At 46.5% G+C, this 14,115-nt stretch overlaps 1 protein-coding gene across 1 annotated transcript; it reads left to right on the top strand.

The window, feature by feature from the left end:
• Nucleotides 1-1,381: 1,381 nt before the first annotated feature.
• Nucleotides 1,382-13,846, top strand: PPDPF (pancreatic progenitor cell differentiation and proliferation factor). The gene is made up of 5 exons (XM_073309026.1): nt 1,382-1,556; nt 8,411-8,500; nt 11,733-11,810; nt 12,229-12,325; nt 13,461-13,846. The coding sequence occupies exons 2-5, from the start codon at nt 8,446-8,448 to the stop codon at nt 13,573-13,575; spliced, it is 345 nt and encodes a 114-aa protein (XP_073165127.1). The 5' UTR covers nt 1,382-1,556; nt 8,411-8,445; the 3' UTR covers nt 13,576-13,846.
• The last annotated feature ends 269 nt before the right edge of the window (nt 13,847-14,115 follow it).

The raw sequence follows: 14,115 nt of genomic DNA, 5'->3' as shown, positions 1-14,115 counted from the left end.
TTTTGCCCAGGAACATCCTGTACTATGCTTCAGTCAGTTCTTCACTCTTGGCTCAACAACACTAAAGTGAGAAACAAATATATACCTAATCCCAGATGCTTCCTTCACTTTTGTAAGAAAGAGTTGATGGGCATTCATATCTTGCTGTCTTTCCATAACCCAAAGTCCCACCGAATGGGAATATTCTGTGAGGGCTGCAGGATCAGAGACTTGAAATAAGCAATTGCTTTGCTGTGTTGATTTACATCATAGTATGGAATTGCATTTATGCTTTACTGTATATGGACTCGAACCTGCAAATGCTGAAGAACATTCATAACTTAACTACGTGAGTAGTCCCACTTACAGCTATGGAACTAGTCACCTGAGTAAAGTTATGTAGTGGCTTGAGTGCATATAACATAAGTGTGGACTAGTGGATAGGGAACCAGACTGGTAGCCCTGTTCAGGTCTTGGGTCACCATCAGCCATAGCCTTCCTGTGTAACCTCAGGCCTGTCACTCAGTTCCACATCTGTACAACAGAGATGATAGCCTCCTACCTCAAAGGGATGTTGTGGGAATAAAATCCATTAATGATTCTGAGGTCCTCAGATACTATGGTGATAAGGGGTCATATAGGAGATTACATTAACCAAAGCATTTGTAGGATTGAGGCATATGCTCCCAATCCTGCAGGGAGATCTGGGCAGGTGAACCCCTAAACTCATTGCAAGGACCTCAATTTCCCCTTTCTAATCCTTACATTTTGTATTAATTTATTTACATGGATGAGTGTAAAAGCCAGAACAAAACAAAATATTACATTTCTAATTACATTAATAAACTGAAAAGAACAGGAGTACTTGTGGGACCTTAGAGAGAAACAAATTTGTTCAGACTAACAGCTGCTACTCTGAAACCTACCATTAATAAGCCAGATTCATCCCTGGGTGTAACACCCTTCACTTAAGCAGAGTTGCATCCAGGGTGATTTCCCCCTATTAATTTAATCATTATTATAATTGACTCCCGGGGTAGGGGCATGGCTGTCTCCAAAATGTTGCCTGTTATTTTTCCAACAGGAGGCAGGTTTTGATCCGCAAGGTGACCCCCTCCGAATCATTTCACTCCCTTTTCCTGCTTGCTCCAGCAGTGTGAACGCGGGATTTGCAATGTGCACAAGGCACCGAACAACACCGAGAGTTTGTGCAATAGACCGTGGGGCCGACAAGACGTCCCAGCAGCCTCTAAACCCAGAGGGCCCTTACCCCCAAGTTAGGGGGTGGAAACCTCCTGGCTCCCTCCCTCCCTCCCTTCTCCCCTCCCATTGGGGGCGTTCCCAGCGCGTACACAAGCGGTGACGAGCCCCGGGCTCCGGGCTATATAAACCCTTGCTGCGGCCACGCTGCCTCTGAAATCCCTGAGACCCTGGCCGTGTTTTGTGGACGTGGAGTGCACTCCCAGTATCTCCTTTGCAAATGGGTTCTGTAGCCTAGCGTTTACTCCCCTGAGCCTCGCCACCTGTGATCGCAAGCCGTGAGGGCGCTGCTGGGAGTAGCGCTGAAAAGAAACAAGGTAAAACAACAGCATCTCTCTCCCCCCCCCCAAAAAAAAACCCCACACCAGTAGGGCTGGGGCTTCCGAGAGTAGCTGCGCGAAGGGAAAACTTTGAGCAAGTGGTCGGTGGGGTGAACTAGGGACGCCTCCAAGAGGGGTGGCGGGTGACTGTAGATCAAGCGATCTGTGCGACTGCCGCTTTGTTAAACCGAGTATTGTGTTGATGTGGGGAAGGGCTGATTGCTGTGTTTTCTCCGCTTCCAGACACCCTGCCAAGCCTTGCTTGCTGGCCCCCGATCTCCCTTTTTAAAGACTCTGCTAAGTGCGCTCCCCTCATTTGGAGGGATTTCTGCCCGCCCCGGTCCCTTTTGCTCTGCGTTGTAACGAAAGACGCCATCTCCCTCGGTGAAACTGTCCCAGGATTGACAGGGCCTTTCCAGCTCACCCCCTTACAGACCGTCTAGGTGCGGGGCAAGGGGCTGTGGGTGAAGATTTTACGCTAAAGGGGGGGGGGGAGGGTTTCCCCGAGACTCCCCGAAACAGGAGCGAAGTGGGCTTCCGGTGGCTTTGTCTGTTGCATTGTAAGTGACAAGGATGGAGTTTACTTGTTACTAGTATCTGGGTCGGGGCCCGTGTTCCGGGGCCCGTGTTCCGGGGCCCGTGTCCCGACGTTCCATGGCTCACCTGGGCTGGCACCAGTCGGTCAGAACTGCGGGCACCCTAGGGAGAATTGCCCTGAGTTCGTTCAGGATGTTGGCAACTGTTTCCTTTCCGGAGAGGACGCTTAAACACCCCACCCCCCAAGTGCAGGGTCTGCTGATCTGTCTTTGTCTTCTGGTTTCCCTCGCACACGACTAGGGAATCTTTCAACCCAAACCAGTTGCTGTGCAGCCTCCGGACACCGCTTTGCTCTGGTGGTGTTACCGCAGCTCCCCCTGGCAGACCGTAGAGCTGAGAGGGGGCATTGCTCCCCTGCTCGGTGCATGGCTTTGTTATCCTGGATTGTGTGGCCCCAAGCACATGCTTGCTTTGCTGGTGCCTAGAGTCGGTCCTGATCCTAGGATATGAGACTGAACATCCGGACACCCCTCCACCCCCCAAATCCTTGACATGCTTTTCCCCTCTACCGCTCCCTCCCCTCCCCCCCAACAAGACTTGAGACGTGCTGAGCAAGCTGGTGGAATCAAGATCATGCCTGTAGCAAAGTACAGGACTAGAAGCGAGGCTAGGGGGATGGGATGGGGCTCTCTGTGGGTTGCTGCGAGCCAGTTCAGTCTGGTTTTTTCAGCTTGTGTGTTCTCGCGGAGTTCCCCACCCTCAGCTGCAGGCAAGTAAAGAATTCTCTAAAAGGGAGAGGAGAGACAAAAGACATGGCCACTTCCTCCCGCCCTGTAAATCAAGCAACATGTTTTAATGATTTCCCTTCAGTTTACATAATCCTAGTCTCTGACTCCCTTCCCCCCACAACCCACACAGCTTTCTAAAAATGTTAGACAGCCCACATGTGTAGTAGAGGCGCTTATGCCAGTTATTATGCAGCTATTACCCTTTCCATCAAACCAGAGGAATTTCAGTCATTCTTGATCACAGAATGAAAGTGAATTCTGATGAGGCACTTACTGTCCATAGCCTGGTGCACTGGCTACACCAGAGAAAATCAATCCCATCTGTCCGCAGAATTGCTTTCATGCAGCAACATGCCTGAATGCTGATAACTTTATTAAGTGTGTTTTTATAAGCTTGCAATAGAGATTCTTTATTGGTTCACGTACCATCTTCTTAAATTATTGTGAAATAAACTGATAGAAAATATCAAGCTGATGTAGCGCCCACAGTTTGGGAAGCACTGTTTTGAGTGGAGTGACTAAAAGCAGAAACTACCTTTTCAAACACTAGAGATTAAGGACAAGTTCTAAGCACATGTGCTCCTGCCACAGAAATGCCTATATGAGAAATAAATCTGTCAGTATGTTACTCTGCCCATCAGAGGCTTGAGTGTGGCTTTACACTAAGAATTTAGCAGACAAGGACAAACCAAAATAGTGTTTTTCTCTCTCAATAAACTCTGACCTGAAGACCCTGCACCTTCATCATATTATGGGTGCTGCTTAAAATGTGGGACATGAAGTGACCTGCATCTGGCTGAAATTAGGATGTGATTTGTTTTTAATGGAGTCTATTAAAAGCAGAATAGGAAATAAAATAAACTTTAACCTCCAATTTGAGGCAGCACCCTTCATTGGCAGTTGAGGTTCCGGTTGGTTCTTTCATACTGGTCATGTTCGTACATCTGGTTTTGCTTTTTTCAAAATTGAGATTGGCATAAATCTGCCTTTTCACATGTGGTGAGTAAATGGTGAAGAATGTGAAAAGCCATTTGCCCATACACCTGTAGTGATCAGGTGAGTTGTTTGCTACACAAATGAGCTCTCTTCTCATCCCCTTTCAGCATCCTAAGATGCTGAGAGAGAGCACGAACATGGGTCTTCCAAATCCCAGGCTAAATTACCTGTTCTGCCACAGGTCTCCTAGGTGACCCTGGGTAAGTCACTTAATCTGTGCTTCCGTTCCCCATCTGTATATAGGGGATAACACTTCCTTTTTCACAGAGATGATGTGAGGACAAACACACTGAAGGCCATGAGGTGTTTAGATACTATGGTAAGGTGAGGGACGTGGAAATACAAAGATATGTATTTAGTAGCAAGATGGAGCATGACCAGTTTTATATAATACACAGCTACCATTTCAGTAATCTCTTGCTTTAGTAGCTGAAGGTCAAAATTAAGCCCTGCCCCTCAATTCATTCTTCCCTCCATTGAAAGGTGGTGGATTATAGAGACTCTGATTGGTTGGGAATAGTTGGTCCTTGTCAGTGGTCCTGTTTGTTAGGACATGAGGTCTCTCCCAAGGCTCCCTGCTTCTGTAGCTCTATTGCCATGAAGAGTACTAAATTCCTCAGAGCTGTTACTAGGCCAGACCAGCTTACTAGTTCATAACCTGTCCCTCATGTCTGCTCCTCTTCTGTATTCTACATGCTCACTTCAACATTAGATAACTATTCACACTGTAAAAAAACAAATGAGGAGTACTAGTGGCACCTTAGAGACTAACAAATTTATTTGGGCATAAGCTTTCGTGGGCTAAAACCCACTTCATCAGATGCATGGAGTGGAAAATAGAGTGGGAAGATATATGTAACAGTACATGAGAAGATGGGAGTTGCCTTACCAAGTTGGGGGGGGGTGTCCAAGACAATTCAATTAAAGTGGGCTATTATCAACAGGACGAAAAATCACTTTAGTGGTAATCAGGGTGGCTCATTTCAAACGGTTCATAAGAAGGTGTGAGTAACAGTAGGGGAAAATTAGTTCTTGTAGTGACTCATCCACTCCCAGTCTTTATTCAGGCCTAATCTGATGGTGTCTAGTTTGCAGAACTGGAATTTAATTTGCAGTTTCTCATTGGAGTCTGTTCTGAAGATTTTTTTTTTGTTGAAGCATTGCCACTTTTAAGTCTGATTGTCCAGGGAGGTTGAGGTGTTCACCAACTTGTTTTTGAATGTTCTAATTCTTGACATCTGATATGTGTCCATTTATTCTTTTGCATAAAGACTGTCTGGTTTGGCCAATGTACATGGCAGAGGGGCATTGCTGGCACAGGATGGCATATATCACATTGGTTGATGTGCAAGTGAACGAGTCCCTGATGGTGTAGCTGATGTCCCTTGAATAGATATGCAGACAGAGCTGGCAACGGGGTTTGTTGTAAGGGATAGGTTCCTGGGTTAGTGTTTTTGTTGTGTGGTGTGTGGTTGCTGGTGAGTATTTGCTTCAGGTTGGGGGGCTGTCTGTAAACTAGGACTGGCCTGTCTCCCCAGATCAGTGAGTGAGGGATTGTCCTTCAGGATAGTTTGTAGATCCTTGATGTTTTTGTTTTTGCTGATAAAGACTAACAGGGCTAACACTCTGAAACCTATTCGCACTGTGCTTTCCCAGTAATTTGTTAAACCGAAAAGTGAACAGACAGTGTGTTGGCCAAAGGAAGGAGTGTCTTGTACTCTGCCTGGAAGACTAACGAACTCTACCTCTGGCTTGCCTGAACAGTGAGGGCTTCCACAGTGGGGGACCATCTGGGAACATTTTGCCTCCAGGTCTCCATGTCTGGGGACTGCATCTTAGCAGCCATGACGCCGCAAATAGGAAGCGGTAGTTCCTTAGGTAGCCAGATTGAAAAACTCCTTGACTTTTGCCTGGAAACAGACAGATGCTACATTAGTGTGTGAGGAAGAGGTGTAATGTGACTGTGTAGAAACGCTCCATTAAGCCAGTGGGCTGTGGCTTACAAGTGACACTGTTGCAGTAGCCTGGTAAGCCAGATGTGTCCCTTCCAAAGTGCACATCTGGAAGGAAAGGCTGCCACACCCTAGCTAACTTTGGATGGCAGCTTTGTCTTTTCTAAGTAGCACTCATCAGCACGTACAGGATGTTTTGATAACTACCCAATGCTCTTTGAGGGCCATGGTCTGCCTTCGGCTCTAACTTTCTACCACTCTCTAGAGCTGGCTGGAGCTTTGATCAAAAAACTTCTTTTCCCCAGCCAGCTGTACTTTACTCTCAGGTCAGCAGAAGTCTGATGTCGGCAGTGCGGACATTGTGTCCAGAGTATATGCCTGTAGTCCAGCTACATTAATACTTTCACACCCTGTTTTTCACGGCTAATGGTGAATAGTAGCCTATATTAAGAGGGGCTGCTTATAATTAGCTGACTGTTCTGTTTACAGGAAGGAGTAAACTGTCCCTTTGGAGATGGTGCAGAGAACTCTGAGTGATTGAAGTAAATGGGCATGTTTGTTTCCTTCATTATTTCTGCTTATGATATCCTGGCTGCGTGTGTCGGATGAGGAAGAGCAGTGGAAACTGAGCACCATAAAATTAATTTTTTTAATAAAGTAGCCCCTCCAGGTTACAACAGGGAGTGGAAGCCCCACTATGCTGGATGCTGCACGTGTCCCTGCCTCAGAGCTTGCAATGTAAATAAATGGGATAAAGGAAATACTGTCCCCGTTTTACAGATGAGAAATTGAGGCACAGTGACTCACCTGAGGTTACCCAGAAGTCTGTGGTAGAGCTAGAAACTGAACCAAGATCCCATGAGTCCGGTCCCAATGCTTTATCTCTGTACCATTGTGTGGGGTGTACTGATTTGGAAGGATGGGAGTGATTTCAAGTGAGCCATTTTTCCTGCGTTTATTTCTGTAAGTGTTTGTAAACACATCTACTTGGCTGAGGAGACGGACATACACCATACTGCCATCTGTTCTGTATGAAATTTGTCTGGGTGGTGACTGCTCTGGAGATGCGACTGTAGCTTGCTTTCACAGCTTGTCCAAACATTAAATGTATTGTAGCATTTTTCAAAAACATGATTATTGGAAAGTCCTATCCACTAATTTGTAGGGGAGAGAACTATCAACAAGTAATTTATCCATGAGCTTTGTCCTTCTGTTAAAGGACATCTTGTGTAGGGTAATTTCTTCACATGTTAGAAGTTAAACAATGAGCTGATCTGCAGATGTCCACTGTTAGAGCAGTGATGTCTGACTGTGATTTGCTATGAGTCACATAGTGTCTAGTTGAATGAGTGCACAAGCATTTCTGCTACTAATATACAAAGCATAGGGATGAAAACAAAACAGATCATGACACCATTGTTGTGTTCCTCAACCTCCCTCTTGTGTCATTCACACATACTTCATTAGCTCTTCAGGGCAAGGGGCCAGGACTTTGTGTGTGTGATCACCCCTAGTTCCAGCCCCTGTGTTCACAGTCATGGTAATATGTACTAGCAAGGATGGTCTCATTTTGAATGGAAAAGTTGTGCTCATGATGGTTCCTCCTGTGACTCATTGAAGAGCTTCTGTTTAAGACTATACTTTAGTAGCTAAAAGTATTAGTCCATGGTGATATGGGCTATAGGTATGTACTGCATACAGAGGAAAACAATTACCCTTAATACAATCTGAAGACCCAAGAAAGCAGAACATCAACAGTGAATTCTAACTAGCACACTGTCAGAAATGTTGCAAGATAAACTTACTCAAATCCTGCATGTACATTAGGAATTTAAGTGACAGTTGAGATCCTGAATCTATTGCAGTAATCAAGGAACAGCCTGAATGATCTTAGACTAACCAATTTATTTGAGCTGTAGCTCACGAAAGCTTATGTTCAAATAAATTGGTTGGTCTTTAAGGTGCCACAAGTACTCCTTTTCCTTTTGCAAATACAGACTAACACGGCTGTTACTCTGAAACCAGCCTGAATGATGTCTCATGTAGCATGCGGGTTTATTTTTTCGTGTTTGCATGTTGGGTTATCCCATGGTTTAGGCTTCTTGAGGATGGTAATAGAAGGTACTTTGAGTCTTGTGTCACATTTGTTTGCTCTCTGCAGGTATGCGCAGTTGCCAGCTTTCACATGGTAAATAAGCACCCTGACTTTCACCATAAGCCAAAAATCAAGCTAATCCCATTTCAAAACAAAGCCAAACCAAGCCACTCCTTATGAACCCCAACACTGTGACTAGATCTCCCCCCTCGCCCTCCCCTCCAGTGTGCAGTCTGGGACAGTGGTGGGCCTGCTGTGCAGCCCTGACTCTCTTCCTGCCTTGCCCCTGCTGGCTGGGAGCCAATCAAAAATAAATAAATGAAGCAATAAGCTAAGCCAAAAACTAGCCAACAAGCAACTCACAAGCCAATTAAGCCAAAAACAAGCCCAATTTCCGCACTTTTTTTTGTGTGGGTTTGGCATGTCTGGTATGTGGTCATGGACACTCCCCATATTCTGAAGGCTCACTCCTTTGTCTTGCAGGGTTGATATCTGTACAAGAACTAAGATCAAGTAACATGGCAGCAATCCCATCAAGCGGCTCACTTGTGGCAACCCATGACTACTACAGAAGTAAGAACTGCTACGCTGTCCTTTAATGGGTGCAAAATGGAGTGCTCACAAACCGGACTGCAGACACTCATGTTGGTGGGTGGGGAATAGAGCGATCTAGTTCAAACCTTTTTCTGTGGAGTGGGTCTTGCGAAGATAAGTCGCTGAACTCTCCTCTTATCTTGGTTGAAGTTTGTAATGCCCATGTAGAACTGCTCAAAAACAGTCAAGTTTGCTTTCCAACCACAGTGTATTTATAGGCTCCTTGGAAATGCAAGTTAAAGAGGACCCTAAAGGAGTTGGGTGCTCATCCCTCACTGAATTTCAATGGGATTTGAGCATCTGAACTCCCTGAAATGCCAGCTTGAACTGTGCTTCAGATAAAATCTCCTATTCTTGCTTACTGTATGCCTATGCTAAAGCCATCGGCTTCTGCATCCTTTCTCAATACATAGCAAATGTACCATTTCTCTCGATTGTTCCTTTCAAAGAATCACCAACAGAACTCCTTATAGGACCCGAAGTGTGGATTAATTTAGAAGTAGCCACCAGTGGCTACGTCATGGCATTCCTGAAATAAACATGAACCATCCAGGCGCTAAACAAAGACACCTTTTTGTTCATGCAAAAAAAATGCCTGACACTGCAGCATTTTTGTTGAAAAGAGGCTAAGAGCCAAGAATGGGGGTGAGTCTTATTTACTCAGCAGGGAGATAACAAGCCACACTCCCTTAACTGTGCCAGCATCCTCTGTACTCAACCATATGACCTACCATACAAACAAAGGAACAATAAGTTCTCAATGCGTGGTTTAGGGGCTATTTTCCTCTTCTTGAAAGTGGCTGCCTCTAGAGTTACCTTAAAGCTCCTGGGAGCAGTAGGGTGGGGGGTGACTAGCTAAACGCTGTGTAAAGTAAGCACTTCTGCGAAAGACAAAGTAAATAGAAAAGTACAGCCTGCCCACATGAGCCTATAGTACAGGGCCAGATCCTCAGGTGGTCTGAGCTACCATAGCTCCACTGCCCATAAAGCTTTACCAAACAGCACCAGCTGAGGATTAAGAACATGAGACCAGCCATGCTGGGTCAGACCAAAGGTCCGTCTAGCCCAGTATCCTGTCGTCCAACGTGGCCAGTGCCAGGTGCTCCAGAATGAACAGGTAATCATCAAATGATCCATTCCCAGCTTTTGGCAAACAGAGGCTAGGGACACCATCGCTGCCCATCCTGGCCTAAGTTCCCTGTAAGCCACATGGCCATGCAGCAGCCTAGGCGCTTAGGGAACCCAATCGGGGACCTGCTGGGGGAGGGGCACCCCTTCCCCCAGCCCCAACTCACCCTGCAGCCTGGCCCCAGCCACAGCCAGATCAGGGCCAGGGAAGCATGGCTAGAGCAGCCTGGACCCAGGTGTGGCCAGGGCCAGCCCAAGGTGCAGGCCTGCTGTGCTGGGGCTGGGGGAGGGGCACCTATCCAGCAGCCCCAGCCCCAGAGCTCCTGCAGCAGGGACAGGCGCCTCTTCTCCCCACCCCCACCCTGGTGCTGCTGTGGGGAGATAGCGCTGGGGGAGTCCTCTCTCTCCCCACAGTAGCCCTGGACCCTCCTGCACTCCAAACCCCTCTGCCCCAGCCCTGAGCCCCCTCTCACAAGAGCCCCACCCCCACCACATGCATTTTGTTATGTGCACCAATATGAAGGTGATGTGTGACACATCACCTCCATATTGGTGCACATAACAAAATTCATTCCGCACATGGGTGGTAAAAATGAGAGGGAACACTGATCCTGGAGAATAGGTCCATCAATGGCTATTAGCCATGAATTTATCTGGTTCTCATTTGAACCCTAGTGTAGTCTTGGCCTTCACAACATCCTCCGGCAAGGAGTTCCACAGGTTGACTCTGCATTGTGCAAAAAAACCTTCCTTTTTTTGTTTAAACCTACTGCCTATCAACTTCATTTGGTGGCCTCTAGTTCTTGTGTTATGAGGGAGTAGATAACACTTCCTTATTTACTTTCTCGACACCAGTCACAATTGTATAGACCTCTATCGTATCCCCCCTTAGTTGTATCTTTTCCAAGCTAAAAAATCCCAGTCTTAATCATTTCTCCTCAGATGGAAGCCATTCCATTCCCCCTAATCATTTTTTCTTGTCCTTTCCTGAAACTTTTCCAATTCCAGTGTACCTTGTGGTCTTCTCCCCACACTCCTGTTAGAGATGCAGGATGGAGAAGGGGAAATTGTCTCATAAAGCACCCTCTATGTTCAGATCGTTGTTGCTCTCCAGCAAGCTCCTTTTGGCCAAGTGGCAACTGCTGTGACTTACCCTACGTCAGGCAAGTTCCTCCCATGCAGAAATGTCTATGCTATGGCAGCTGTAGTGCCATAGGGTAGATGCTTCCCGCATTGGTTGACAGGAAAAACCCTTCCATGTAGGTAATGCCTCTCCGGGGCAGTAGCTCAGGTGATGGAAGAATCCATCCATTGACCTAGCTGTGTCTGTACTGGGGATTAGGTTGACCTAACCACGGTGCTCAGGGGGCAACATTTTTCACAGCTCTGAGCAAACTTAGCTGGGTTGACCTAAATTTTAGGCATAGACCAGGCCTCTGTCTCACCCACACTAGAAGAGGAGACTCCCAATGTGCATCAAACCAAAACCTTCCCCCACCCTCCATGACCAAGAATCCTACACAAGGATTACTGCAGTCTTGCAAGAAAGTGAGCATGGTTTAAGCTCGGTTACTTGTCTCCACTTGCTGAGTGAGAGTTACAAACCATTTGGAAAATTTGTTATGGAAGATTATGTCCACATAGCACCACCTTTGTTCCAACCTGTGGCATTAACCTGCTGCTGCTTGTAATTACCTAGTTTGCTGAGAAACCTGTTTGAGGTTATTCTTTGTCCTTTGGGTGTGAGAGAATCTATTCTTAAAACACCATGCCAGGAAATCTCATAAAGGAGCACTTAAAAATATCTCCAAATGTGTGATGGCAGATTAACATGTCCTTCAGACATGCTTTTACTGTCTAGGGTGGATGCCATTAAAAGACTGGCACATACCAGCTGATCCTCAGAACAGGAAATTAGCTGGTATGGAAACTGGTACCCGCGCCTAAGAAGCAGTAATGTGGCAGATACTTTATCGTTAATGGCAAACCATGTACTAACTGCAGCGAGGATGTTCATTACAGCAGTAGATCTGATGTTGGCAGAGGGAAATGTTGGTCTGATGGGATGCAATCTCGTTCGCAGGGCGTCTGGGTTCCACTTCCAGCAGCAGCTCCTGTGGAAGTGCTGAATACTCTGGGGAGGTTATTCCTCACCATCCGGGTAAGCACCTCTCCTACAGCCTGGACTCTCTCTGCCCCAGCCCCCTGCAGAGGGGAACTCTTGTGCTCAAAACACCCTGTTTTAATACAAAACTAGCTACCTTCTCCATAGCTCTTCAGAGCATCAGTGTAGCTTCAAAAACGTTCTCCGTGCTAACTAAGTACATTATCCATGGGTTATAATGGCAGAAAAATCCCTATAGAGACTCTGCATAGAAGAGAACTGAAGTTGTAGTAGCTGGCTTCTACTCCTTCGTGAGGCACCACTGCAGAGTGCCAGCTGCTTAATTTGCCCTCTTGCTTGCATGTGTAGCAAGACCACCATGGTAATCAGGGAAGTACCTATTTCTGCTGTACCTCCTCCTAATCAAGCTGCCTGTACCTAGCTGTCCTATTTCATAAGTATGTTTGCTTTTCAGGTCTTCCTAAGTCTGACCCCGGTCACTGGTGGGCTAGCTTCTTCTTTGGAAAGCCAACCCATCCTGTCATGACAACTGTGTCAGAATCCCCAGAGAAGTAAGTGGTCATTCGTTTTAGCTCACTCGGAATATGGTAATGGAGATAAACTAAGAAGCTTGAAGGGTGGCTTGGAATATTGGAATGGCGAGGACAAGGGAGGACTGTTGTGGAGGAATGCAAACTGTAACGTCTTATAATTCTGCTTCGTTGCATTCTGCACTGCATATCTAGAATACTTTCCAGTTGGTCTCTCCTGCAGTGCTTTGAATCTTCACGATCCAGCCTGCAGCAAAGAGCTAACAGCAGCAAAAGGAATCCCTGTAGCTGAGGAACGGTAGCACTGTCGCCCATTATTATGAGGAGATACTAGACCTAAAAACTCTGAGGCCCATATCCTCCTCAGGTGCCTAACTTCCATGGTGATCTGGGCCTGTCTCTTCAGATGTTGTGGAAGGTGGAACATCTGTTTAACTGGGTGGAGCAGGGGAAGCTAATGGCTTGTTTGAACTAAACTGGCTTTGTGTGTAAAAGCCATCATGAACCCAATGACAAGGTGAGTGAGGGACCAACGGCTGTTGGTGAGAGAGACAAGCTAGTTTCTCAGCTACAATAACACTGCATGTCCCGAATAAAGTCCTTCTCTGTCTGCTGAATTCTACTACAAGTTGCAGAGGAGGAAAAGATTTATTTTTCCTTTGTAGCCATTGAAAATTGGTACAATAAAAGGGCCCTCAAGGAAAGTGTCCTTGCAGCGGCAGTAGAAACAGCAGGTGCAGATGTGGATTAACTAGTTTGTGCGCACACATGGTTGCATGTGGCCCTGTGGATCTAGCAAGTCAAGGGAGCAGGGGAATAGCTCCAGCTCCCTTAGCCAATAAACAATGGAGCTGTTGCTACCAATAAGACCCTGTTGTCAGCTAGCACAGCTCTTTGTTGCAGATGGTGCTCACTGTAGTCAGGAAGTGCTGCCCAATCTGGAGCAGTGATGGCTGAGTTTGGGTGCTTCAACCATCTCTCTGGACTCCAAGAATCTCACTAGAAGTCTGTCCTGGAATCACTGCAGTAGGAACGTACGAGGAGCTCTAATGAGAGCAGGGAGCTGCAATTCACCAGCCTTGTATCCGAGGCAGCTGTGTCAAAGATGGTTTGTTTCTCTCGTTTTCCCTCACCCTGTGTCTCTCTTGTCTTCCAGTTCAGGAACTTTCCAGGTGGCCAACGGCGTGATCACTTGTGGCCTGGCTCAGGAAGTAATGAGGAAGCGCCACGCCAGTGAGCCCAGCAAACAAAGCGCTGGGCCATCTGCGTGAACAGGCTGGCACATCTTCCTGCTGCCTGCCTGGTTGCTGCTTCTGATCCAAATGCTAGGAGTCAGAGCCCATTTTCCACTCCCCCTCCCCATAGAGTAGACAGGCTGCGTTAAGTATTTAGATGTAGGTTTTTAAAAAACAAAAAAAACCCCAAACTCTACACTGCCTTAGTACTGTTTCATTAACTTGACTGCATTCTTTCCATACAGCCTTGGTAACGCTTTTTGTTTACTTGTTCAATGAAACTAATAAACTTAAGCAGCCTTTTAAATGCTGTGTGGCTTTAATGTTTTTTCTTTCCAGTATGAGCTCTGCCCTTTGCTGGGTGCTACTGCTCTGGCCTAGAGGGGCTGCTGCTATCATCATGCCTGGGAGTGTTTCACACATCAGACAGGGACCTGAACATGGGGACAAATCTCCTGGCTTCATACTAAATGGAATTTCACCTTAGCTCAGTTTCCCTTAAATCTTGGTGATAAGGAGGGGAATTCTCTCATAACTATGGCTACTTACAGATAGACAGCGTGCTTGACAAACTGC

Source organism: Lepidochelys kempii, chromosome 13, assembly GCF_965140265.1.
Source record: "Lepidochelys kempii isolate rLepKem1 chromosome 13, rLepKem1.hap2, whole genome shotgun sequence".
Lineage (NCBI taxonomy): Eukaryota > Metazoa > Chordata > Testudines > Cheloniidae > Lepidochelys > Lepidochelys kempii.
The sequence above is the reverse complement of the archived record's forward strand: the minus strand, read 5'-3'. Positions and strand labels throughout refer to the sequence as shown.

Excerpts from the sequence above, each read along its gene's own strand:
- PPDPF (XM_073309026.1), top strand. The coding sequence starts at position 8,446 with ATGGCAGCAATCCCATCAAGCGGCTCACTTGTGGCAACCCATGACTAC. Across the intron at positions 8,501-11,732 it reads AACCCATGACTACTACAGAA|GGCGTCTGGGTTCCACTTCC; the intron begins GTAAGAACTGCT and ends TCTCGTTCGCAG. Across the intron at positions 11,811-12,228 it reads GGTTATTCCTCACCATCCGG|GTCTTCCTAAGTCTGACCCC; the intron begins GTAAGCACCTCT and ends TTTGCTTTTCAG.